The sequence below is a fragment of the Zalophus californianus genome, chromosome 6 (genome assembly GCF_009762305.2).
Source record: "Zalophus californianus isolate mZalCal1 chromosome 6, mZalCal1.pri.v2, whole genome shotgun sequence".
Taxonomy (NCBI): domain Eukaryota; kingdom Metazoa; phylum Chordata; class Mammalia; order Carnivora; family Otariidae; genus Zalophus; species Zalophus californianus.
The window spans coordinates 144,739,704-144,765,637 of record NC_045600.1 but is presented as its reverse complement, the minus strand read 5'-3'; the positions used below and the strand labels follow the sequence as shown (position 1 = coordinate 144,765,637).

General features: G+C 57.1%; 1 protein-coding gene across 5 annotated transcripts in view; it reads left to right on the top strand.

Annotated features, from left to right (window-relative positions):
- Positions 1-25,934, top strand: part of LOC113909733 (cell migration inducing hyaluronidase 1) — a 134,712-nt gene that overhangs the window by 57,721 nt on the left and 51,057 nt on the right. For 3 of the 5 annotated variants that reach the window (XM_027571232.2, XM_027571231.2, XM_027571228.2), the window contains exons 2-6: positions 15,047-17,925; positions 22,138-22,284; positions 22,769-22,907; positions 23,566-23,802; positions 25,679-25,858. In XM_027571232.2, the coding sequence (XP_027427033.1) occupies positions 17,832-17,925; positions 22,138-22,284; positions 22,769-22,907; positions 23,566-23,802; positions 25,679-25,858 (797 nt within the window). In that variant the 5' untranslated portion in view covers positions 15,047-17,831. The remainder of the gene's footprint in view (positions 1-15,046; positions 17,926-22,137; positions 22,285-22,768; positions 22,908-23,565; positions 23,803-25,678; positions 25,859-25,934) is intronic. The other 2 variants (XM_027571229.1, XM_027571230.1) reach the window with 2 other exon arrangements.

Below are 25,934 nucleotides of genomic sequence, written 5' to 3'. Positions count from 1 at the left end.
GCACAATCCATGAGCGGGTGTGCGACTCCCAGGCAGGGGCGCTGAGTGAGCAGAGACACAGGCAGAAATGGTCCAGGGTTACCTGGGAGACTGTGCGTGGCACACGACGTTGCAAGTTAATGGGCACAGGGTGTGATGAGTTAGGCAGGGAGTGCACTGTACTGAGACTTCCAAAGCAGGTAGGCCGTGGCCGTGGGGAGGGGGCGGCTCTGGGGGCGTTTGAGCAGACTGAATACAGCGGCTGTGTGTTCGGGGAAGATGTCCTTGGCAGGGCGGGCTGGAGAGAGAGGGAGCTGGGGTGGTTGCCCAGGCAGGGGGTGGGACAGCGTAGCCTCGTCAGGGTCGGCGGGCCAGGTGGGGCTGGAGGCGCCGGGGAAGCTTCGGCAGGAATTGGCCAAGTGGGTGGTTGACGGAAACGGGGTGGGTGACAGCTTGGGTGTGTCCTCTTCACTCCTCCTGGAAGACAGGCCTTAAGGGTGGGGTGAAGAGGAGCCACGTTGTCAGGGACTTTGTGGACCACGGCCGTGCCGGGAGGGCCGGGTGGGGAGCCACAGCACTGGGCCTCAGCGAATAGGAGGCCAGCCCAAGGTGCTTCCAGGTCTGTCTGCTTCTCAGAACTCTGGGGTTGCCAGTGACAGAAACCCAACCCCAAATCACTCCAGTCAAAAGCAGAGGGTGAGGGCTCAGTGAACGCTGGGTAGGATGGAAAGACAGATTGTAAAAGGAGTAGTGGGGGATCCGACCTCAGGGTAGCTGGAAGCGGGGCTCGGAGATGGTCAAGACTTTCCCTCTCTGACTCTGTTTCCCTCTGCTCCTCTCTCCCCATTGGCTTTTGGATCTCCCAGGGTGGACCTTCAGGGAACAGGGAAGCGGACGGGGCTGCCGCCTTATAGGAGAACACTCACTGTAGCAATAAGATGGTCCTCAAACTCTGTCTCTGGCCTCCAGTCTGAAACCCCAGGGGAGTGGCTCATCGGCGGGGCTGGAGCAGGTGTTTTGTGCACCTGTTGGCTCAGCCTGCCTGGAGGGGCGCTGACCCACGTGGGAGGCCCCATCGTGACCGCTTGGGAACAGGAGGGCCAGATCCTAGAAGAGAGGAGGTGGGCAGACCCTTGTGGGGTCCACGCTCCTGCACAGCAGGACCAGGCAGGAACAGGGCAGGGCCGGGAGACAGGGAGGCGGGCCCTTGACCAGCAGACTGATTACTCTGTCTCTGGCTGAGTTTCCTTCTAAAGCTAAGACAAGTCATTTGTCCATTGATTTGTTGGTGCATCGATTCTGTTACTCATCCAACTAGCACTCACTAAATCCCTCCCCTGTGCTGGATCTTGGACCACGGACACAGAGGTGAAGATGGTAAGGTTCGCCGCCCTCTTGAAGCTCACATTCTAGTGGGAGAGACGTGTAACAGTCTTTGACAGTAATAATAATGCACAAGGACAAGCGCTCAACAGAGAAGGGAAATGAGGAAGAAAGCAAGGATTAATTCCTCTTGGGAAGCCGGTACAGGCTCTGGGAAGAGGAATCGTGAAGTTGTGCTGGATGGGTGGCAGGGTTTCTCTTGGCCAGTGATGCTGGAAAAGAGCCTTCCAGGCAGAAAGAGCAGCATGAGGAAAGGGACAAACAGTGCACAGGGCGTGTGGGGTGGTCTTCTGGTGGTCCAGGGGCCTGAGCACAGCAGGTGGTGTTGGGTCGGAGAGTCGCAAGAGGTGAGACTGGGTAGGCAGCTAAGGGCCACCTCACATAGGACCTCACAAGACTTCAAGGGTTTCAAGGGTTTTGGAAAGGTGTGGAGTACAAGATCTGAGAGCAAGGTCATGGGCAGCAATGTAGGGGACGGGTCAGAAGGAGGGAGAGACTGGAGACTGAGGACTGGTCAGGCTTAAATGTCCAGCAAGGCAACATAGGGGTTGTGCTAGAGTCCACGACTGGAGAGAAGATGAGAAGGTAGACACCACTAGCTTCCGCAGGGGCAGACGGGGTCATGAGCAGGAAAGGGAGGGGGCCCAGTTTGCAGGGCAGGAAGGGGCACTTATCCGAGAGCTCACCACGATCCGGCCAAGGGACTATTTCTGAGAATAGCAAAGCAGCTAGAAAAAAAATGCAATGGCTTGAAAGTCTGATGATTTGGACCCCAGAAGAGACGTATTACTTACTGATTATGTACATTTGGACAAATCCCTTAATCTCTGGGCTCCAGTGAGGGAGAAACCAGATCATAAGTGATTCACCCGATGCCTGGGACCTAGAAGATCCCCAATGTGTGTGATTTCAACTCAGAATCTACCGGGAATCAGTGGTCACTTTCAATGTTTTTGGAAATTGGAGAGCTCTAAATAATAACTAAGAGCAGCAATGGCATTAGTTTGGTATTGAGGACAGCAATCTGTTTTTATGGCATGGGAAACGTTCTGACCCAGTTTGCAAACATTTCCTCTGGCATCGTCTCCCTTTACACAGAAACATGTTTAAAAAAAAAAAACAAAAAACACAACCTTTTGTCCCCACTCAAAGAAGGGCTTTACCCCTCTGCCTTCATGTCACAACATACTTTGAGGGATATTCTCGCCCCCTCCCTTTCTCCCTTTTATGCCAGGACCCTGGAGGACAGCCAAACAAGGTGGGGCGTATCTCATTTTCAATACCGAAGGGGAAGACAAAGTGTGTGCCGTGCTGAGTGTCTGGAAGCTGTTTATTTGATTTTCAGCTGTCTTTGTTCCAACATGAATTGAATTGTAAACACACGAGAGCAGCTGCTAATAGGTACCTAAAGATTTGAGTGGCAAATGCCCCCAAGGCGCGCACTCATGGCGCCATCTTTACAAGTCCTTCATGAGTCCGCTCTGCTCACTCCTGTCTAGCCCTGGGATACGGAGTGAGTTGGGGACATCACATCCTCTGTACTCACAGAGTCCTGGCCATGATATATGGGATTGTAACCCCATGAGAGAGCCACTGAGAATAGGGTAGAAATCTACACAGAAAAACGCGTCGTGTCTGAAATTTCCAATGCCCATTTAAGACCTTCAGAGGGAAAGGCAAGGTCACTCCTTTATGGGTTGAAGAACTATGACTTTTTTGGTTGCAAGTAACAGAACCCAATTCTGAGTTCAATTTAGCAAGATTAAAAAAAAAAAAGAGCATGAGGTTGGATTTATTATAAGGACCCAGGGGGTGTCTCCTAGAATCAGAGGCAGATATAAAGCCAGGCCATACGAAAGGACTGGAACTGGGAGAAAAAGCATCAGCCTAGTTTTATTCAGTCGTACCCACTGGTCCAATCCGTTGGCCTAGGAGTCAGGAGTGCTGCCGAACAAACATGGTTCCAGGGTCATCCTGAGAAAGGGCAGGTCGGTCCCACAGGGTCTAGAGCACAGAGTCAAGACCTTGGCTCACAGCAGAGATTTGGGGAGCCTCAGAATATAGGGGTCTTTGAAACCCTGAAAAGGTGCTTGACCCAATTCAAGTGGCGTGGATCTCATAGCAAGAGGTAGGACTATTCAGGAAAGAGATGGCCACACAGAGCGTAGATCATAAACACCAGTATCAGCCGTAAGGGCGAGCATTGTCTCCTTGTCTCTGAACCACCACCCCCCCTCCCAACCGCCCAGACTCCAGGACAGCCGTGTCCACTTAAGAGGGCCTGGGTAGATTGAATTGTATGAAACTGCCCTTTTTGGTAGATCAAAATGGTGGAGTACTGGTAATTTCCTATTTCCAACTCAATACATGATATATGTACATTGAGTTGAACTGGGACCCAACTTTGAATCTTCAGTGTGAGGCCCTGGGCAAGCCATGGGCTCCGTGGTTTTCATGGCCCATCCCTGCTCCAAGGTGCTGGAAATACACCACTAGGGACACATGGAGACTCAGAGGCCGGAGGAAGCTGGAGCCAGGTCCCAGCCAGGCACCATCCCGGCCCCTGCGGGCCCTCGGGATGCCCGTGGGGCCTGCCCTGAGCTGACAGGACCGCCTTCTCCCTTAGCCAGGACCGCTCGCTCCCATTTTATGGTGAAAAGCAAGGACTAACTTTTTCCAGCTGAAGCCTCTGGAAGATCTTAGGCAACACAGCCAAATGGGGCTGGACATGGGCCAGCATCCCGGGCTGCAGCTCAGCTTGGCAGAGGAGGCCAGGGCCCGAGGCAGGGGCTCTGGGTGCTGCTGGCCACTGCTCTGCGGGTGACGCACACATCGACCACAGCCCCGGGGACCAGGCTGAGGCCCGGGGGGACCCTGCAGGTCCTCTGCGGTCTCTCCTCTTGAAGTCCACTCTCAGTACCATCGGGGGGCGGGAGCCTCGAGGTCCTGACTCCTCGGGGCAGCCCATCTCTGGGGAGTATGTGCTTCCAGCAACTGCCCTTCCACAGGGTATACAGCTGGTGATGGGAGGTCGCTTTTATGGAGTGCCGCCTGCATACTCATGCTTTCCGAAGCACTTTGTATACATTGTCTTTTAAAATTCTCTCAAAGAAATCAGTATTGCACTGTGTGTTAACTAACAGAATTTAAATTAAAAAAAAAAAAGAAATAAAATAAAAAATAAAATTTTCTCAAAACCTCCATTAGGCAGAAGAGACTAACAGCCTTAGGTGCCGGAGAGGAGTGGTAGCCTGAAATGTTGAAGGGGGTGAGTCTACAAAGTTGAGGGGAAAGGGGAAACACAGGAAAAATAAATCCGCGAGATAACAGCATCAAATGTTATGAAGCTACTCCTATGTTAATAAGAACCTACGGGAATTTCCCAGAATTGCAGAACCACTTAGTGGCACGTGTGGGGTTCAAATTCACATCTGCTAAAACCAAAGCACCCCCTCACCAACATGTAGTAACAGTCAGGACACAGGTGCTCTGCCACTCACATTTCTGTCCGCAATGGCCGTCTGAGGAAGGGTCCGCCATCACCTGCGTCTTGCCGTCAAGGAAGCTGGAGAACGGAGCGGTACCAGGACTTGCCCAGCTTCGCACCAGGGCTAAGAGGCCGAGGTGGCATTTGACCCAAGGACACCTGCCCCCTGAGCATGGTGGGGTTTGAGGACAACAACAAACACGGCTTTGTCTACCCGTGTCCCCCCAAACCGCACTCCATGTGGGGTTCCCCAGGGCAGGAAGATGAAAGCTGTATAGGATGGCACATTCGTGCCATTGGGGACCACTCCCCAGTCATAACACGTGGACTGCGGATACACACAAGAACATGGAAGTATCTCAGAAACGTGCTGAGGGAAAGAGGCCTCACACAAGACTACATTCTGGGTAATTTTGTTTATACAAAGTTCTACAGCAGGTGAAACGAATCTATGGTACAGTTTTGATAGAACAATTGTTGAGCCTCACAAGAGGGAGTTGACTGGGAAGGGATGTGAGGGAACTTTCTGGAATGATAATGTTCTTACCTTGATAGGGGCTTGGGTCACACAGGTACAGACATTTTCCAAAACTCAGCAAATATACACGTAGGGTTTGTGCATTTCATTAGATATAGATTTTACCTAAAAAGAGTTCAGGGGCACCTGGGTGACTCAATTGGTTAAGTGTCTGACTCTTGGTTTTGGCTCAGGGCATGATCTCAGGGTTGTGGGATCGAACCCCGTGTCGGGCTCCACGTTCAGTATGGAGTCTGCTTGAGATTCTCTCTGCCTCTCCCTCTCCCTCTGCCCCTGCCGCTTGTTCACTCTTTCTCTCTCTCTCTAAGATAAATAAATGAATCTTAAAAAAAAAAAAGATTTTGAAAAATTTAAATGAATATTGAACTCTAGTTAATAACAGGCATACTGAAGTATTTAGGCAGAGTGTGCTGGTGCTCACAGTTTACTTTGAAATGCATCCGAAAGCTAAGGTTGCTCTCTGGATGGATGGAGAGAGGGGTGGAGGGATGGATGGATGCGTAGTTACGTGATACAGTAAATATGGTGAAATGTTACTGGAAGCCTCTCGGTCGTGGGTATGTTGGTGGTCACAGGAAACTTCTCTCAACGTGGCTGTATGTTTGGAAAACAGCCTGGTAAAATGTTGGGACTGTTGCAGGGGGACAAGCAATTATGTGGAGCCCTGGGGTCCCCTAGTGGTGAAGCAGGGGTCCCCAGACCTCAGGGCCGGTTGGCGAGCTTCTCCAAGCAGGTGCCACCATCCTTCCGCACCTCTGTCCCCTCCCCCATGCGGGACTTCGTTGTGAGTCGGCACTGACGTACGCATTTCCCTGGGTCTCCCTTCACAGAGAGAAAGCAGAGGCCGGGGAGGCCTCACCCGAGGTCTCCCAGGAGGCTTGATTTCTAGGGGCCCCTCCCCGGTAGGTTTATCAGAGCCCATTTTCTCGCAAAGATCACGGGCTTTTTGTTCATCGCCCTAGGCTGCGAGTCACACCTGCCCGCGGGAGCACAGGTAACCGCTGGAGCCCGGGGCCCACGGGGCCGTAAAGCAGCCTCAGTTGGGACCCCACCTGGTGTTGCTTCCTGTAGGTGTGTTTGATGTCATAGGAAACCAGCATGGTTTCTGCAAATAAATAACCCAGGAGAAGACAAGCCCCCACAGATCAAAGGAGGACTCTGGCCCAAGCTGGAAAATCAAGCATGCTCTTTGGACCCCAGTCTGGCCGGGCAGTGGGAAGAGCGGGGAAAGTCTGTGTGCTGTGCAAACACTCCCCGTCTCTGCCCTTCCGGGGTTTGTGCGAGCCTGAGAACGGGAGCCGGGGGGAAGGCCGCGCTGTCTGAACGGCTGCCAGGCCCGGCTCGCCACATTCCAGCCCCACTCCCAGACGCAGCAGGTGCCTGCAAACTGGCCTCGTGTCGCGTCTGCCCCGAGGGGCTCCTGGGGGCCGCTCACCCGAGCCAGGCTCTCAGGTCAGCGCTCTGGGCCCTGGCTCTGGGAGGAACTTGTCACAGCCTCTGCTCCTTTGTGGGGAGCGTGGCGTCTCCAGGTTACCGTCGGGGGCGCTGGCGGACAAGGGAGCTGGAAGGAGATGCTCAGCGGCAGCAGAAGGGAACGAGGACTCAGAAGGAGTCTCAGGGCACCAGAAGGTCAGTGTGCCCAAGAATCGCTGCGTTGGTCTGTCTGTGGCCTCGGCCAAGGCTCCTCGTTGGCAACAAGCTCCTAGGGGCCGATGCTGCCCGTCCCCCGACCACCCTCCGAGTAGCCCTGCCAACAGCCATCCCTCCCCTCAGGAAGCTCAGGGCCGACAAGCAAACTCACAAGTAAATAAATGATGACAAACTATGGCAAGTGGAGAAACCGCTCCCGGGCACTGAGAGAGGACCTTGTTCACAGGGCAGGGGTTTGGAGGAGCCCCTCCGAGAACCGGGCTTTAGGCTGACACCCGATGGGTGGGGCGGGGCGAGCATCCCAGGCATAGGGGTGGCCCGTGAGAAGGCCCCAGGGCAGAAACAAGCTGGGCAGCTTCAGAGGCCAGGACCATGGGACCAATGTGGTGGGGGTGGAGACCCGTGTGGGATGAAGTTGAGGCCGCGCAGGGCTGGGTGAGGAGTCCCGCCTTCATGCCAGCGGGGAGGGCAGCCCTTGGAGGGTCTTAAACAAATTGTGCCATGACCCGTGCGGGCCGGTCCGTTGCAGAGGGACCGTGGTGGGGACGGGGCACGATGGTCCTTACCGGTTCCTATAGGAACGAGTCTGGGGCCGTGGCAGTGGCAATGACTTGCGTTCTTTCTAATGTGGGCTACTTTTCTAAGGACACGCATGTTTTGGGGACTTGGGAAAGCTGGAGAAAGGAAGTCTCTTTCCCAATACAGTAATAGGAGGCCTCATTGATTAAACTGAATATTTTGTGAGTGCAAAAACACCTGTAAGAAACTGACCTTCCTTTTGCCTTCCGCTTTTGGATCCTTTTCAGTCAGGATGGTTTCCATAGTAACTGTCAAAAGCACGACTCAAATTGGGTTAAATGAAAAAGAGCCATCATTGGCTTATGTAATTGAAAAGGTCACGGAGAGCACTAGCTTCAGGCAGGGCTGGATCTGGGTGCTCAAGTATGGCCGCTGTCCATCTGTAGGCTCTGCCTTCCTCTGCAAGCTTCATTCTCTGGCAGGCGCTCTCAATACAGAGACAAAGATGGCCCCCGGCCATTCCAGGCTTACCAACCTCTGTGGGGGAGGACCAGCCTCCCAGTAGTTCTGTGTTCCCCTTTCTTTGTCTTGGGTCCTGTGACCATTGCTGAACTGATCCCAGCAGCCAGGGAATAGAACATATTCCTTGGCCAGGCTGGGTCCCATGTCTACCTCGGTGGCCAAGATGGCGGATCAGCCCCACCTGAACCACATGGGCTGAGAGGGAGGGACAGAGGTTTGCCCATGGAACAGTGAGCTGCTGAAGGTCCACGGTAGGCTCCTGAATCCGTGACCTGGTTTTGCCCTTTCTGGAATTCTTCTTCTCCTGCCCCCATCCAGTTCTCCATCTGTCTCATTGCATTCGAGTGCAGCACATTCTCCCACGAGTTGTTAAGACAGATTCTCCCATCAGGCAAAACTCGGATTCATCACCTCATGTTCTAAATCCGTGTCTGGACCTTTGCCTCTCCTAAGGGGACCTGGCTCTGGGGACAGGAACATTCTTCGGCCCCCACAGGTCCTTGTTTCCAGTTTGGAGGAAGGCCCCGGTTTATCATCCATGTGCCTGAATGCAGTAGGGGGAGCCTGTCCTGAGTGCAGACTCGAGTCCAGACCAGCACCTCTGACACACTGCCCGCATCAACATCATCCAGGCTCAGGGGGTGTGTGCAAACGTGGATTGCCAGGGCCTGCCCCAGGCCCGCCGCATCAGAACCCTCGGGGTGGTGGTGTGATCTGCACGTGCGCGTGCGCGCACACACACACACACACACACCTGTCCAGCTCAGCTGTCCGCTCTCCCTGGTCTCAGGGCCTCGGGGGCGAGTCTCTCTGCCGCTCCCCTTCCTTCCTTTACATCTGGAAGGAGGTGCGTCAGGCCAGTAGGTCCACGGGTGCAAAAACAGTTTGAGCACACAGAAGAGAACCACAGTTAGTGCGGCTTCAAGGCAGTTAGCGTTTTCTGGGGCTCCGTGCTTCTGAGAACTCCTTTCCTTCCCAGGCGTGCACCGTGTGGCCTTGGCAGGCTCTGTCACCTCACCTCCCTTCCTTCTGGCCACTAGAATCTGGACGACAGCTGTTAAGTCGGGCACATGCAGTCCACCTACCATGACTGGAGGGCCGCTCCAGAAGGCTGAGCGGTCAGTGGTGAAGGCACTGCGTGCCATGTGAATGGTGCAGGGCTTGCTGCGCAGTTCGTATAAACCAGGACCCACCGCCCCAGGTACCTGCTGGTTGCTGCCTTTAAGTCCGCCCCACCTGACCGCGTAACTGATGGAGCACTGAGCCAGGGAGCCCTCCCTGTGATGAATGAAGGGCGTCGTTTCTGTAATGTGTCCTGCCTCAAATGTGTGCCCCGTGCGCATCTCTCCTTCCACCTGAACCTCCCTGGTCACAGCCCCCGGGTGCTCACTGCTGGTCACCTGCCCCCCACCTTCTCCTCACCCCTGCTGTGCAGTCCCCTCTGTCCTCTGGCTGCGTCTCTGCCCCAGCACCTGGCTCCCTTCGCTCTGTGGACACACCGAGCTCCCCTGCCTACCCCACCGCCCCCCTGCCCTCTTCCCGTCTTCAAGTCCCTGCTATGATGTCACCTTCTCGGTGAGCACCTCCCTGACCACCGTATACAAGAGCAGCTCCTTGCCCTGGTCTGCCGGACTTTCTCCATCGCTCTGAACAGCATCAGACACACACACAGTGTGTGTGTGTCCTGCGTTCTTCCTCTACCCCCCGGCACCTGCGTGCCCGCCCCCCAACTGTGAGCTCGCCCCCGACCCCTGGACAGGGCCTTCTCCTGAGCTGTCACGCAGTAGGCACTTTGTAAATGTGTGCTGAGTTCATTCAAGTCCTGCAGCGGAGCCCTCCAGCTGCATGCGCCCCCCCCCCCCCCCCCCCCCCCCCCCGCCGCCGCCGGGCCCAGCCCTGCAGCAGCAGTTTTATGAAGAACACGTGGGCTGGCTCTGCACGCAGCCCCGCCCATCTGCCCCTGGCAAGCCCGCAGGATCAGGTCCGAACTCCTGCCCCAGAGGTGCTTCAGGACCCGGCCCCTGCCCTCCCTCACCTCCGCCGCTCCTTGGCGCTCTCACACCATCGCCTGTATTTAGCACTGATTTGGGGGCTCTTTGAAAAAAAGGTCCTTGTGGGAGTGAGCCGTCCCACCCCCATCAGGCAGGAGCCCCCTCGGTGTGGAGGATGGGTCGGCAGGGCCATCATGATACCCTGAGGGGGGGTAAAGCAGGTGGCACCCTGGCGGGAGGTGACCAGGAGAAGGCAGGGGACATTTCGCCGAAATCTCCCTGGAGCCTTGGAAACAAGTCAGCACACATGGTGTAACCTTAGGCCAGGAGAGATGCCCGGCCAACTGATGATGCTAGTGTTTTCAGCTAAAAAACACAATTGATGAAGTGTTTCTTGCCAGAGTCCTTAGCCAGCCAGTGGAGGACACACAAGCAGCCAGGAAGGTCTGTGGCCTGGTGGTCGGACTTGGAAGGACATACCAGCTTGCCCCCACCCATGTATAAGGAAGCTGAGAAGGCCGGGTTGGGGGGAGGTGGCACGTGAGCCCTCCCTCCACATGATGCTCACTTACGTATAGAGCCATGTGATGAACTAGGCAGACCAGACCGACGCCCAGATGTGGGGAAGGGCAGGGAGGCTCCCGGGAGAGGAATGGCATCCTGGAGAAGCCCTCGTGTGCTGTGGCTGGCGGGCCATGTGACAGAGGCTGGCCCCTCCGGCTCCGGACAGATGAGACGGGCAGCTTTCACAGTGAGGCAGGAGGCAAGGTGGGGAGCTCCTGTGGGCCAGGCACCAGGGGGCAGGCTCTCCTCCTGGGGGGAAAGGCTTGGCCGGCGAGGGCTGAGGTGGAACTCTGCGGGGGTAACCAGAGGCAGTGGCCACATGGACAGTGACAGGGCTGACGCATGGATGTGTGCAGGTGCCCGCAAGGAGTCCCAGACAGACCTGGACGGAAGGAGGAACCCTACAAGGGGCCAGACTTTCTGCGTGAATAGGTGAGCTTGGAGGTGCCAGGCATCTGACGCCTGGGGACTAGGGGTAGGGACACAGGGACACCTGGGTCACATTTTAGAGTATGCAGTGCCCCCCTCCATCCCCAGAGAGTGCTGGGCTTAGCAGGGAAGGAGAGGCCAGGACCCTTCCTCACTGCAGCCTGCAGTCCGCTCACACCGACCTTGGACTCCGTGAGTCTGGGGAGAAGATATCTCCTCTTCCTTTCTGATCCTGCGGTGGGGGGTGTGGGGAGAGAGAAACAACTTCAAGAGGGAAGATAATCTTCTTACCTCCATTGAGGGAATGACTTAAAAAAAAAGTTACAATTATAAAAATTATCAGCTTGTGTTAATGTCTCCAGTTCCTGCTTTCATCCTCCCACCCGGTGTTTTAGAGAGTGCACCGGACAGAGAGTCTGAAGACACAGGGCGGTCAAATAGCCAAGTTGCTTGTTCATTCAGCAGCGCCCTGGCAAACATGCGCACTCACTGTCTGGCGTCGCTGGGCGGCCGCTGGGGGCCAGGCTGCCAAGCTGCGGTCTGCAGGAGAAGCAATGCGGGCTTACCCCCAAGGAGCCGGCAGCCCAAGTGTCCAGGGGGCATCATTCGGTAAATCCCATGGACGGAAAGGGAGAAGCTTGAAGAAAGGTTTGACCAGTAAGAAGAAGCCACTGATAAAGACGTTAGGTCCCCGGAGACTTGGGGGGGGGGGGTCGAGACGGAGTCAGAGCAAAGGCAAGTTTCCAAAGGTGGGAGGTGGACAGGGAAGAGAGAGCATTTAAGTCCAGGAGGTGCAGACCGCGTGCAAACCTGCTGGGGGGCCGGGGGATGTTCGCGGGAAGCTGGCTGGCGGGTGAGATGGGACCCGCTCCCTGCGCTGGGTGCTTCCTCCCCCGCCCCCCGCCGACGCCCCCCTCACCAGGCCCGGCGTGGCTCATGTCTCAGCGTGGCGCCCCCAGACGAGCGATAACTTAGTACCGGGAGGGGTAAATAAGTCATCTCTTATCTTTTGTCTCCCTCCCCTCCTCTTTCTGGAGCTCGGTCGACCCACTGTGAGCGGCCAGCCAGGCCCTCCTGGAACAAAGCAATGAGCCGAGCTGTTGTCAGAGGACTTCCTCCACCTGCCCCCGGGGCCCCCCGCCCCGGCCCCTGTGTACCCTCCCCAGTGGGCAAGCCGTATCCAGGCACAACCTCTGCCCGGGGCCCAGCGTGCGGCTCCCAATGTGTCATAGCTGCGTCCCCCCACCTCCATAAACGTGGCCCCGTGGGGCTGAGGTTCCTATGTCATCCTCCATGTCGAGCTTTCGAGAAAACATCTCTGGTTTAGCGGTGCCTCATAACTGACGACCCAATACTCGCCATTAATCAGTGAAAGAGGCTCCCGAAAAATCCCACCTGGGAAGTCAGGCTGAGGGTCGGCGGCCTTGGGCAGCGAGCGGGGGCCGGGCCCGGATGACGGCAACGGGCATCATTCATGGAGCGCCATGGCTCGGTCACCGCCCTTCACACCTGTGTGCCTCGTTCCATCCCGTCCGGCGGCCCCCCAGGGCGGCTGCCCTGCTCCCCCCCCCGGCAGCCGAGGGGACAGGGCTGCGAGCATTCAGAGAAGGGCCACGATCACACGCCGCTCTTCCACGGCAGCCGGCACTGCAGCTCGGGTGGGTCTGGTGACAGCCTGAACGGTTAGAGCGCTTAGCCAGCACGCTGTCCAACACTCCCGCGGTGACACTGAGCTCACGGCGGGCAAGTGTCTCTTCTGAGCCGCGTAACGCTGTTCTCAGATGTGTGCACACGGGAGCACGGCCGGGCGGGCACGCGCACACACAGATGGCCCGGCCCACCCCCGGGGCTTCTGACTCGGGGAGCCAGGCGCTCCGCGGCGGGCTGAGGCTGCAGTGATCCCCACGGGCTGGGGGGGGGGGGGCTGACGCTCGTGGTCACCGACACCGCTCGCTCGGAACCGCGTCGTTGTGGCTGAATTATCTGCTCCAGGGCTGAAGCTCCAGCAGGTCGTTAGGAGCTGGTGTGCGGGGAGGGCCCCGCTCACTGTTTAGATTTCGGTGCCCGTGGCATAGGGTGATGGGACCGGGGACCATTTTGAGGGCAGAGGTCTTCCCTTCCTGGTCCCCTGGCACCTGCACAGTGCCCGCTCAGAGACCACTTGGAGACAAGTGGCAAAGACGTGGACGCTGTCGGTCCCAGGCGCCGGTTCGGTGGTGTGATGAGGGGCTTGGGTTTGGTGGCACAGGGAAGCCCCCGTGTGGAAGGAGGTGTTTCGTCTGGGGAAGGAATTTTTAGCCCCTGTGGGTGTATCAAGGGTGTCTGAGGCCTGTGTTTACTATCCAAATGATGACTTGAAGTCATGCCTCTGTTGAAATGGGGGCGGGAACAGATGGGCCCCTTCTCCTCCCACCCTGCCCCGCCTCCCTCCTCCCCAAACAAGCGGGGAGGCGGGGAGGTGACACGTGTCCCCTAAGTTATTAGAGTCGGACAGAAATTCTCCTCTCAGAGGCCGGTTTGGATTTCCATTTACTGCTCCTGACTCACACAGGCGATGGTCTTCTGCTCCGTGAACCTCAGTTTGCCCATGTGTAAGTGAGGGGATCCTTTCTGCTCAGAGCAGCTCACCTGGGAGCTGGTTAGAAATGCAGAATCACACCCCAGACCTGCTGGGTCAGAAGCTGCATTTTAATGAGTCCCCCAGGTGATCCAGGCGCTGCTCAGGCACGGGCTGGCCGGAATGGGCCTCGTACCCTATTGGCTCCTGCGTTCTGTGAGCCTGACACAAAGCGGACGGTGGCTTTGTAATGTCACTGACTTCTCTTTGTGGAGTGTTCTCGCTCGTTCCAGAAAGGTCTGGGTGGGTGTGTTTGCAGAGGTGGGGGCAGCACACGCTGGAGGGGCTGCTTCATGGAGAACCCGGGAGACGCTCTGGTGTGCAGAAGAAAGGGGTCTTCTGTGCGCTTCTGTCTGAGGAGGCCAGGTGGGGCTCCCTGTGTCCACGGTCCCGAGCACAGCAACCCCAAACGTCCTGGGAAAGGGCCCAGAGCTCCCGGGGCCCCCAGAGCTGGGGCTCCTCCTGTGTGTGCCTGTGATCTGGAAGGTACACGGGCTGCCCTGTCTCCTGGTCCTTCCTTCTCCCCGGGGACTCTGTGGCAGGACCGGGTGACCAAAGGAGTTCCTTCTTCTGCCCGCGGGATGAAGCTGGGACGAGAGGCAGACCAGGGAGTTGGCTGCCCGTTGCCTGATTCAGGAGAGGAGGCAGGGTGGGCACCACACTTTGTCAGAGGAGATTTCCGTCTGGAGGGGACAAGAACTCTGGGCTCTGCCTTCCTGTTTGCATGGTTTCTGGTGGCCACTGGGGTGGACCTGTGGGTTCTTATCCAGAAAAGGTTCTAACATGAGCCTGCGCAGGTGGTCTGGCCTGCACCAGCCCCCCGGGGCCCTCCGCGAATGGTGGCACGGGCTGGCCTTCCAGAGAGCACAACTGGGGGGCTGGCCACGGGTCAGGCATCTCGCTTGATACCATAGTGACCTTGGAATTTAGGATGTATTCTCGCAGATTTTACAGACCAAGAAAGGGAGCCCCAGGTGGTCAGATGGTTTTCCCGATGTAAGCTGTGTGGCCAGGACTGAGGATTCCGGACCACACCGTCCTGCCAGTGGCTGGGCCCAGGCTTCTCAGGATTTGCCTTGTGCAGGTCTGATGGGGGAGACAGCTGTCCCTGTGCTCTCATCCCCCGAGACAGGCCGCCGGCTCACCCTGCAGGTCCCATGTCACCCCCCGCCTCAGAGCAGAAGCAGAACCCCCCCCCCCCCCCGCCCACCTCTGGACTCTCTCGGAGGGGTTGGGCTTCCAAGGCCCCGCCGGCAGCAGGGTCTCTCGCGCCCTGGGGCCAGCGTGCTGCTGTTCTGGGTGGTCTGAGCAAGGATCCAGGGGCTCTCTGGAGGCTAGAACAACACTCCGCTCCCCTCTCTCTGCAGGTGCCAAGCCCCAGACCCCAGGACAGACCACCTGCAGAGACAACCAAGACCCTGGCGCTGGCGTGTGAAGGCAGCGTCTCTGGTCCCTGTGAGGCCCGGCAAACGCGCGGACCGGGCCGCCGTGGAAATGCAGAAATACTGCTGTTCTGGAACCCTGAGCTGGTTACGGCAAATCCTGAGGAGCTCCAAACAGCACGTCCGCCTTCTTCCTCCCTGCGGGCTCTGCAGAAGGGGGTCGCTGCACCCTTCAAGGAGCAGGTCAGCTCAGGGCCGTCAGGCAGCGGTCAGCCAGCCTCCGGCCCACAGCTTCCTGCGGAAACTTCTAGCACTGTTGGCCAGTGTGTGCTTTTCCTGGGCCTTCGGCAGCTGGGAACCGGGTCAGGACCGTATCTTGCCAGCAGAATCTCAACTCCCGTTGCCAGAAAGCTTTGAGTGGCCGGCGGAAAAAGCCGCCCTCCCTTGGTGAAGAACTCCCAAGTGAAATTTGAGAAACTTTGGGGATTCGCTTCAACAGAATGTTCCTCGGGGTTTCTGTACTCGGGCGCTGGAAGCCACTCCCAGGAGAGAGAGCACAGAAGCCTGCCTCCCACCCTGGCAATGTGGGGTTCACCTCTCTAGGCAGGAGGCCTCTCTGCCTCCCATGGCTCAGACAGAGACATGGCAGAGGTCTCTTTAATGTTGGGACAAAGAGGTTTTGAGCATTATCCCTCCAAGTGGAATTGTGCGTATGTCCACCCAGAAAGTGATTGTGTGCGTGTGTGAGTGTGAGATCTTTGAAATGACCGGTGATATAATCAGAAGATGTCAGAGCTGCAGGGCCCCTGCACGCCTGACATCCGCTCTGCGTGGGAATCCGGGGCCCACAGAAGCGGTGCTTTCCCGGTGGACCCCAGGAGCTGGGGCAGAAGGGGTGCCCGCACCCAGACCGCCTCCCGTTCCCATCCCCTCCACGCTGGGAGCTGGGGACATTCCGTCTGTGAGCGGAGGTGCCTGCCTGTGGTCCGGAAGTCTGGGCGCCCTTTAGAGGAGCCCCATGGTGATGGGGGGCTTCTCTGCAGCAGACAGCAAGCTGCCCCTGGTTTTCCTGATCGGGACTTCAGAGCGGGGCCGTGCCCCTCTCCGTCCCTGGAGTCCCTCCTCTCTATTACAGAGAGCAGGAACGCAGACCCTCCTGTTCTGGGGCCATGGGAAAGGCGCCGTTCCCAGATGCCACGATGCGTGCCTGCAGCGGCCAGCCGAGGCGACCAGAATGGGCCTGTTGTTCTCGCAGGCCAGGCCTGGGCCAGGCAGGGAGGACACCGCGGGCATTGAATCTGAGAGTATCGGTTTCTCCCTCCCCACCTCCTGGCACACCCTGCGCAGAAGGACGCAGGCCCAAGGCAAGGGGCTCTGCTCAGACCTTCCTGTCTGCCCCGACTCCCCTGGGGCGCCCCAAACACTTTACTGGGAGCCCACGGGCCAGGGATGGTCAGATTTGTCCCTGAGCTGGTTCAAGGGGAGGAGCCTGTCGGGCAAGAGAGGTTTAGGCCCCTTTCTTTGTGAGGGAGACTATGTTTGTGCCAGGGCACGGCCGCCGTCACGTCCGGGATAGGACCCGGGGACCCCGGCAGGGAAGCCAGAGCTGGTCACCCCCACCGAGCCCAGTCTGAGCCATCTGTGTGGCCCCAGAGGGACAAACGTGTTTCCTGGGTGCATTCTGTTCTGAAAGGGGAATCTGGCATCTTCGTCCTGTCTTGGTGTTTATCTAGACAAGAGTCCCATATCGACCGTCTGTAGGAGTAAAACGGAAAAGATGAGTGGCTTTAATAAAATAGAGGTTTAATGAAAAAGAAATTTAGTTCTCTCACACATAAAAATAAATCCGTAATCTAGGGCTGTTCAGTTCTCCACATGGGCAGGGCCTAGATGTTTCTCTAGATTTGCTTTGCCACCTTCAGCATGGGTCCCACTACGTAGCCAAAGAGGGCTGCTGGAGATCCAGCCATCATATCCACATTCCTGCCAGCAGGAAGGAAGAAGGAGGAAGGAAGGTCTTCCCGGTTTCCCCTAAGGACATTTCCTGGAATTCACACACCGTCCTGGGGCTGTGTTGGCCAGAACTTAATTCCAAGGCCACAACTTATATAAGGGAGTCTGGAAAGGTAGTCTTTATACCAGGTGCCCATACCCGCAGATAAAAGTCAGGAGTTCGTTTCCCAAGGAAGGAGGGAACAGCTGGGGGACAATTCTCTATCTCCACCTCATCTTCCTTTGGCTAGGTGATACACAGAGGGTTTGTAACACACAGATATCCTGTTATCAAGACTTATTTTAGAAGCGTAGACTGATAAAAATGGAGCAAAGATTAGAATTCAGCCCGTCCACAGCCTTGTTTTCCAAATTAAGAAACTGAGGCCCAGAGAGGTCAGTCAGAAAAGCTGAGCTCGCACAGCAAGTTCGTGGCATCTAATCTCCTCCAGCTCATGTTGCGTGGGAGTATTTTCGGTTTTCTCTGCTTCTTAAGAAAAAGGCTTCATTCTGGAGGGGCGGGAGCGCGGGCACCGAGGATGAAATTCTATCCACTGCCGGGTCTCTGAGCTGCAGGCCCCCGGCGGGACGGGGCAGGCGTGCCCAGGTCTGCCCGGCCCTGAGTCATGGCAGCTGAGGACTCTGCCCCGGCTGGCTGGCCCGTGCCCACTGGCACTGCCCCTGTGTGTGCCCGTGGCCCTGTCTGTGTCCGCCCCATCTGTGGACTGACTCAGGGTCTCACTCAGCGTGCTTCAGTTTCAGGGATCACTCCGCCAGGATGGGAGCTGCCAGCAGGCAGGACTTCTCCTTCAAGGCGATGCTGACACTCAGCTGCCTCAGCCTGGCCTGCTTCCCTGGGGCCGCGTCCACAGGTGAGCCACCACAGCGCCGTGGCACTTCCGTGCCTCAGTGGGAAGGCGAGGCTGCTGGGGGCAGGAGAAGGAGCCACAGGGCAGGGGCAGGGCGGCGGGGCTCTGGCCGGTCCCTGCTAACCTCCCATCCCAGGCGAGTCTTGTTCTGGGCCTATGTCGTAAGCCACGAAACGCTGGGGCTGGACTAGATGCAGGGGTTCCACACTCAGCATCCACAGGAGCCAGGCACACCAGTGGGGCTGGCCAGGCGGGGACCGTGGTCACCTGGGCAGTTCAGGCTCCTCCAGAGGGACACCCACTTCTCAGTTCTGGCCAATGGCTGTCATGTGTGAAAGTGGGGCCCCATCGCGGGATCTCATGAATTCTTAAGAGAAGGCAGAAATCTAGAGTTTTACGTAAAATTCCTTTCTTGTTAAATGTTGACAGCCAATTCAAATGTCACAGACCGCTTTGGTCGGCGGGTGGGGGGGGGGGCGGGGAGTCCAGAGAAAAATCACACGTCTGGGAGCCAGCCTGCCACCTCCACCTGAGCCCACCCTTCCCTCCTCACTTTGCCGTCATAAAATCTGGGAACTGTTAAGCGCTTTGTCAGCTGTGATGCTCTACGCAAGGTCTGCTTTTCTGATCTCAGTGTCAACTTTTTCCTGGGACGATTTTGAATGAACAAGCAGAAGCTCAGGGCAGGTTTGTGGGGACAACAGGAGACAGCCATCAGGGAGACAGACTTGGGGTGGCAGGTGAGAGATGGGGGACCATGTGTCTGTTTCGAGCAGAGGCTTAGCAATGACGCCATCACCATCGCAGCTCATGCTCTTATCATTAATCAAGCTGGCTGCTTTTCTGCAATAAGAATAAAGGAACTTTGTTTTGTTCTGCTCGACCCGCGGAGGGCAGGAAGTAATCTCTAATCATCATGAGTAGAATTCCTTCAGGGTGATTCCCCTGGAATCTTGCAGGTCCGGAGGGGACAGGGCAGGCAGGCAGTGTTTTAACTCTCCGTGAGATCGTGGGCAGCATGGCCTGAATTCATTCATTCATTCTTTAGTCATGGATTCACCTAGTGAACGCCAAGGGGCATCGGCGCTAGGCCAGGAGTGGGGCTCAGGTGTCTTGTTTCTGGATGAACCCCCTCAGGGCCTTGGGGAGTTCTCATCGGGTACTTTCCTGCTACCTCCTGGGTGTCTCTCCCCTGTCCGGGTGGAGACCGCTGGGTAGGAGGCCGTGTCTCTGGTTCTCCTGGTCCCTGCTCCTCTCTGCAGTCTCTCCCCCCGTGCCCCGAGTGCGCCGGGCTTGCATTCACTCTCCACCCTGCTCCCTGCTCCTGCAGCCCCTCCTGGGAAACCTGGCTGCCCTGGAGATATTCCAGCCAAGGCTCTGACCATTGCCAGCCCTTGGCAGGTTCCCACAAATGAAAACCTGCTGAAACTGACCTTCACCGCATGTGAATATCCAGCTCTAATGAAAGAGCCCGGCTTGTGCCCGCTCAGCTTCTGCCGTGGGGCCAGAGCTGCTGGTGCTCTGGGACACGGTCTCCTGATGACAGGAGAGCCTGTGGGGTCAGCCTGACCACTTCCAAATCCAGATGTGACGTTGGACTCAGCGCGTGTGCTTGGAGAGTAGAGGGGCGGTCGAGCTGGTCCTGGGAGATGCGGGTGGGAAGACCCTAGGGCTTTATCCCGTGAAGTTGGGATGCTTGTGGCTCCACGTCTGGACCACTTGGCTCGCCAGTGGGCCTCATGTGTCCCCGGCACAGATGCAGCGTCACCTCCTTGGAAGCGGACACTCGGGTCCAGAACTAGGTGGAGGGCAGCCTCCTTGGCTGGAAGCCACCAAGCCCTTGACCCACTTGAAGACAAACCCAGGGACGGGCAGGACTCTCAGAAGCCTCTTCGTGCGGTGGAGGCTCCAGCCCTAGCCCCCGTGACCCAGGGCTGCCGGATGCTGAAGCACAGGCCCACCCCCAGCCCAGCCTGTGGGCGCCAGGAGGTCCACTGATGAGCGGGGGCCATATTTCTCAGTGTGTTGTGGTGACTCGAGCCCCTTGGGGCTCCCAATAGCTGGAAGAGCTGCTTTCCAAACAACGTGAAATTCTCTCCTCCATGAAGGAGACCCGGAGCCTGAGTGGTGCTGACAGGGAACGAGCTGGTGGGCATAAGGCGGGTGCTGTGGGGCTGGGGAGGGCCGGGGGGGGGCACACCTCAGCCAGCCTGCGCCGAGGGCCCACCCCGTGCCCGGCAGAGGAGAGAAGCCAGTCGCTGCCTTCAGAGGGACAAAGAAGACGAGGTGATATGGGTTTGGGGTCCGTATCTGGGGCCATTGAGTGAAGATAGAGGGCGCCTCCCTTCCAGTTCTCTTGACATAAGTAAATACGGAGTGGACACTCCCATCCCAGAGTTAATGGAACGAAAGTAAAGAGACATTTTTGAACTGACATGCCGGTAATTGCACGGACTCCCACCCGGGGTCACAGCCCCCCATTGGGACGTTGTTCTCTACACCCACGTGGCTCAAGAGACACAAGGCGTCCAGCGCCCTTCCCCGGGGCCTGAGCTGGAAGTTCTGTCCATCCTTCCAACCTACGCCGGGGTCTTCACCTTCACCTGCAACCTTGCCCCTGCGGCGGGTCTGCCTGCCCCCCCACCCCCCAGGGGCCTTTAAATCTAGCGGTTCCCGTGCTTTACAGCTTTCGAGGGACAGAGGGGAGGAAGGCGTCCAGGTTTGTTCTCTGAGGCAAGCCCTCACTTTGTTTCGCCCACCCCCTCTTCCCACCGCTTTCCCTCTGGATTGTTCCTTGCTGCCAGGAGAGTCCGCCCGTGTCCGAGGCAGTTCTCTTCCCTCCTGCGTCCACAGTACGCTGCTGGAGCCGAGCCCAGCCAGCCAGATGGCGAGGAGGCTCCTCCTGGTGCTTGCACTGGAGCCAGGGAGGAGCACCTCCCCTACACCCACCACGGGGGCCTTTAAGTTCAGCTGAATGTTCTGACTCATGAGGCCACCACAGGCCACGAGGCATCAGGTTCCCTTTGGAGGATTTAGGGCTGAAACAGCTGCGGCCGAGCCGGGCTTGCAGCCAGAGTCCTGGCCACGCTCCACAGAGCTTTCCAAAAGCCACCCTGCGTGGTTCCCCAGGTGACAGCTCAGGGGAGAGGAACCAAGGCCGTGGTTGGACAGGTGTGGGAGGTGCCCTGGCCGGGGAGCCTCGCCCGGTCTCTCTCTCCCTTTTCAATCTGACAGTAACATTTGTTTTGCAAAACTTAGTCTATAAACAACATGTTGTTAAATATCAACACCTTTATTTCCAAATTCCTTCCTTTTTTTTTAAGATTGTATTTATTTATTTGAGAGAAAGAGAGAGAGAGAGAGAGCATTAGAGGGGGGAGGGTCAGAGGGAGAAGCCGACTCCCCGCCGAGCAGGGAGCCCGATGCGGGACTCGATCCCAGGACTCCAGGATCATGACCTGAGCGGAAGGCAGTCGCTCAACCAACTGAGCCACCCAGGCGCCCCCCACATTACTTCCTTTTAAAAGAGATGATGGCAGTCTCTTCAGGCAACTCCACGGACGGCACTTGCCGGGTTCCCGTGGGAAACGTGCCCGGTTACGAGGGTCACTGCACTCAGAGGATCCTACAGCACAACCTCTCTCCCAGGGAAAGACACAAATTAGGCACAGTCCCTCCCCGTTTAGATGCCATTTGCTAATAAGGGGTCACCTTCATTCGAAGCGATGTTCTCGGTAACACGGTGTATTATATAATACTCTCCTTCTCAGGTTTCTGGGGGAACAGAGCTAGAACATGAACTGAGAGTCAGATTCTCACGTGGGAGGGGAGGGAGCCGTGTTCCCTCTAGGAGTACTGCTTTCCAGAGGAAAGAATGTCTCGGATGACAAGCACTCTGGGCAAATCATCCCCTAACGCTGGGACCCGGAACGTCTTCAGGAGTCATCTGGTCTACCTTCCCTTTTATAAGTGGAGAAACTGACCCCAGAGGAAGGACGTGGCTGGTTCACAGACGTGTGGGGAACTGAGACAGTCGTGGGACTGGACCCCAGGGCTCCTGGCGCCTACGTCAGGGGAGTCCTTGTTCTCCAGGGCCTCGTGCTAGTAGGGAGAGGGCAGGAGCTGTGAAGGTGCGGGAGGCCCCCCAGGGCCGTGCGGCAGTCCCTGCATGCTGAGGTGGGGGTAGAGGCAGTGACATCTCTCTGTCCTTGGCAGCGGCAGCTCAGTGCCCGGACCGGGGCCCCGAGCTGCAGCCCTGGAACCCTGGCCACGACCCGGACCACTATGTGTACATCGGCCGGGGCAGGACCCTGCTGCTCACCTCGTCTGCCACGGTGAACTCCATCCACGTCTCAGAGGGAGGTAAGCCGGTCCCCCGCATCCCCTCTCCCCTCCCTCCACTGCCTTGGAGCCCAGCAGGTGGGTGCCGGCTGCCATAGCTCCAGACGGGCAGAACGAAGGTCATGTGCTCTGGGTCCAGGTGGGAGCATCCGGTCCGCGGTGATGCCTGTAGCTCTGGGCGCCTGGGAGCGGGTGTCCCAGGTCCAGTCTCGGTGAAAGAAGCGTTTATAGAAGGAGAGTCTTGCTGGTGCTGGGAGCATTCCTGCGCATCACGCCTTCAGATGCTTGCTCACTGAAGGCCGTGCACACCAGCAGGCAGCGTTCACACGTGGCCAGGCCGGGAGGAGACGGGGTGGGGCGGGGAGCCACCCGGGAGCACGGCAAGCGTGGGAGAGCTGGAGAGATGGGCCTTCTTGCCCATCCGGATGGGGGATTGGTGCTTAGCGGTTCTGCCCTCGCCCCGGCTGTGACCTCACCACGACCACGTGTGTTCCTGTGTCCTCAGGAAAGCTAGTCATTAAAGACCACGAGGAGACCATTGTTCTGCGTGCCCGGCACATCCTGATTGACGATGGCGGAGAGCTGCATGCTGGGAGTGCCCTCTGCCCGTACCAGGGCAATTTCAGCATCGTTCTGTACGGAAGGTGGGCGGACGGGCTCCCGGGGGCCGAATGCTACGCTGGGATCTGATGGGAAGGAGGCTTTCCACAGGGGAGAGGGAGACAGGATGGCAAGGCTTTCGTGCAAGGTGGGAATTACCCTCATAGATGGCCATCGGGCAACCATGAGCAGGACAGATGTCAGTGGTCGGCGCGAGCCGGGACAGTCTACTGGGGGTTTTGATTCTTGTGGCCCAGGTCCACGCAGGAGTTATGAGAGTCCCCACCAGAGTTTCCTCTGTCTTTCGATCCTGTCACGGCTCAGGGAGCTTCTGGGAGTGTTGAGTCGATCGGTCATGATGGACAGGGTAAAGAAAACCTCCCTGTGGTATTGGCCTCGGGCCGTGCTCTCTCTTTGAAGAGTTGAGGTTCTCAGGAGTGGTAGCCAAGAATATTCGAGGGTCTGTAGTACCTGGCTCCATGTTTTCCACCTCTGGAGGGACCAGAATGTAAAACTCTTAGTGCTGAGCACCAACATGTAAACTAGTGATGAGTATTTTTGCTAGGCATTTTGGCCCCATTTTGGTCTGGCTTAGGGCGATCTGGTGGGTGACGCTGTCTCTGCTGGGCTCAGTCCCCACTGGGCTCAGCATCCAGTAAAGAGATGGGTTGACTGACTCTGGGGAGCTGTTTTCTCTCATAGGGCTGATGAAGGTGTTCAGCCGGACCCTTACTTTGGCCTGAAGTACATCGGGGTTGGCCCAGGAGGCACGCTTGAGTTACACGGACAGAAAAAGCTCTCTTGGACATTTCTGAACAAGACCCTTCACCCAGGCGGCATGGAGGAGGGAGGCTATTTTTTTGAAAGGAGCTGGGGTCACCGTGGAGTCATTGTTCACGTCATTGACCCCAAATCAGCGACAGTCATCCATTCGGATCGGTAAGGTCTGCCTTCACTTAAACACATAGCCCTTTGCTCCAGAGACACCGATGGAACCCGTGCCCCAGCCAGATGTGGCTCTGGGAGCTGGGATGCAGCAGTGAGCCAAACAGACAGAAAGCCCCTGCCGGGAGGAGTTCTGTCTCTCCCACCCTAGGCATTTGCGTCGAAACTGAATTAACAGGAACGAGCAGACAGGCACACATGTATGCACAACATCATTTCAGATCGTCCCAGTTAGGGGGAAACGACATAATGAAATGGTGGAGGCTAACTAGGGAAGCCCGTTTTGCATCAACAGGTCAGGGAAGCCCGGTGCACAGAAGCAACGTTTGAGCTGAGAACTGCAGGGCGAAGATGAGTCAGGGAGAGAGTGTTCCAGATGGCAAGCAGCAAGTGCAAAGGGCCAGTGGTGCAGGGGCGTGGTGGTCTGAAGCACAGAAGGGCCTGCAGAGGGGTGGGGACCCAGAGCAACAGCAACGTGGCACAGTGATGTCCAGGTTTTTGGCAGGGGCAGGTGCACTGTCATTAGACTATGGGCAAAACGTCCTGTTAACCACTTTTCTGGCCATCTGTAATTTATCTTCATGAGCCCCTGTGCGTGGGTTCTGGGATTATCCACGTCGTACAGAGAAAAACACTGAGGTTCAGGGGAATCCATTTGCTCTGAGTCACAAGGCCAGAAAGTGTCGGAGCGGCAACTCACACCCAGATCTGCCCAGACAGACCCTTAACCCGTATTCCTTCTGGGCACCTGCCTTGGCCTGGGGCTGAGCGATGCCCAGCGCACAGGTAACGTGGGAAGCCAGGATGAGCCTGATAGACACGAAGTCCGTCCGTCCGAGAGCCTTCCCTTTACACGCGGCCTGCCGGCTCCTTGGCGCTGCCTCTGGAATCAGTACAGTTTGGTCCGTTGCGGCGAGCCAGCCTCCGGCCTCGCGCCTTTATTGAGCTGCAGGAAGAGAAGTCATCCCGACAGCTGGTGTGCAGGTTCCAAAGACAGGACAGTGGCTCCTTCCAAATCTCCTTTGGTGACAGCACGTGTCTGGGGCCTCGAGAACCTGCTAGGGGAGTGCGTGTGCGTAGAGTTAATAAACGCTACACACACATGCACACAGGTGCAGGCTGAATCTCCTGAGAGCATTACCTGGAGGAATGAGGATGTAGGCCGGCCCTTAGAAGGTAGTAAGCATGTGATCAGGCAGAGAAAGGCAAAGAAGGATGCGTGAAGACATGTGGTGTGTGGTGTGGTCATAGCACGGAGATGGAGACACGCTGGTCTCGCAGCAGGTAGCTCCTGGGGGATGGGCGGCAGGAAGGATGAGGGGCCTTGGCCGGGACACGCCAGCTCTGCACCAACACCTGCAAACCAGTCTTAGGATGCGGGAGTACCTTTCCTGCCACACCCACCCCATCCCCACCCCCCGTACCAACACTGTTTTTCTTTCCCCAAATCTTGGCCATTCATGCTGGTTTATTCTTCTAGATCTGTTTTAGAACGATTTTCCTTAAGCCCCAAGACAAATTCTTTCGGAATTTCCATTATAATTATACCAAATCTTTAGAGTCACATGGGGGAGAGTTGGGGATCATTACAAAATTGTGTCTTTTCTTTGTAAATGCTCATCCCGGGTGGTGTAGATTTTTGTTTGAAATCATGCGTCGTGGGTATTCTCTGTGTGTGAGAGGGGGTTACCTTTGTCGAATTTGGGAAGGTCGGTTTTTGCTGTCACGAAAGCTCTGTTCTTTAAAAATCACAGCCCTTGGGGGCTTTGGATGGCACGATCATTGTTGCAATGCACACATGTGCTTAGACCTCCTCTTTTGGGGGGCTGCTGTCAGGACGGTTAAAACCCACCCCCTCTGCCCTTTTTAGGTTTGACACCTATAGATCCAAGAAAGAGAGCGAACGTCTGGTCCAGTACTTGAATGCGGTGCCCGTGGGCAGGATCCTTTCTGTGGCGGTGAACGATGAGGGGTCTCGGAACCTGGACGACGCGGCCAGAAAGGCCATGACCAAACTGGGCAGCAAGCACTTCCTACACCTTGGATTCAGGTACCCCCGTCACTCCCGCCCCCACCAGGCTCCAGGACCCCAAAGCCCCCCTGGGCCATGCAGGTTACCTTAGTGT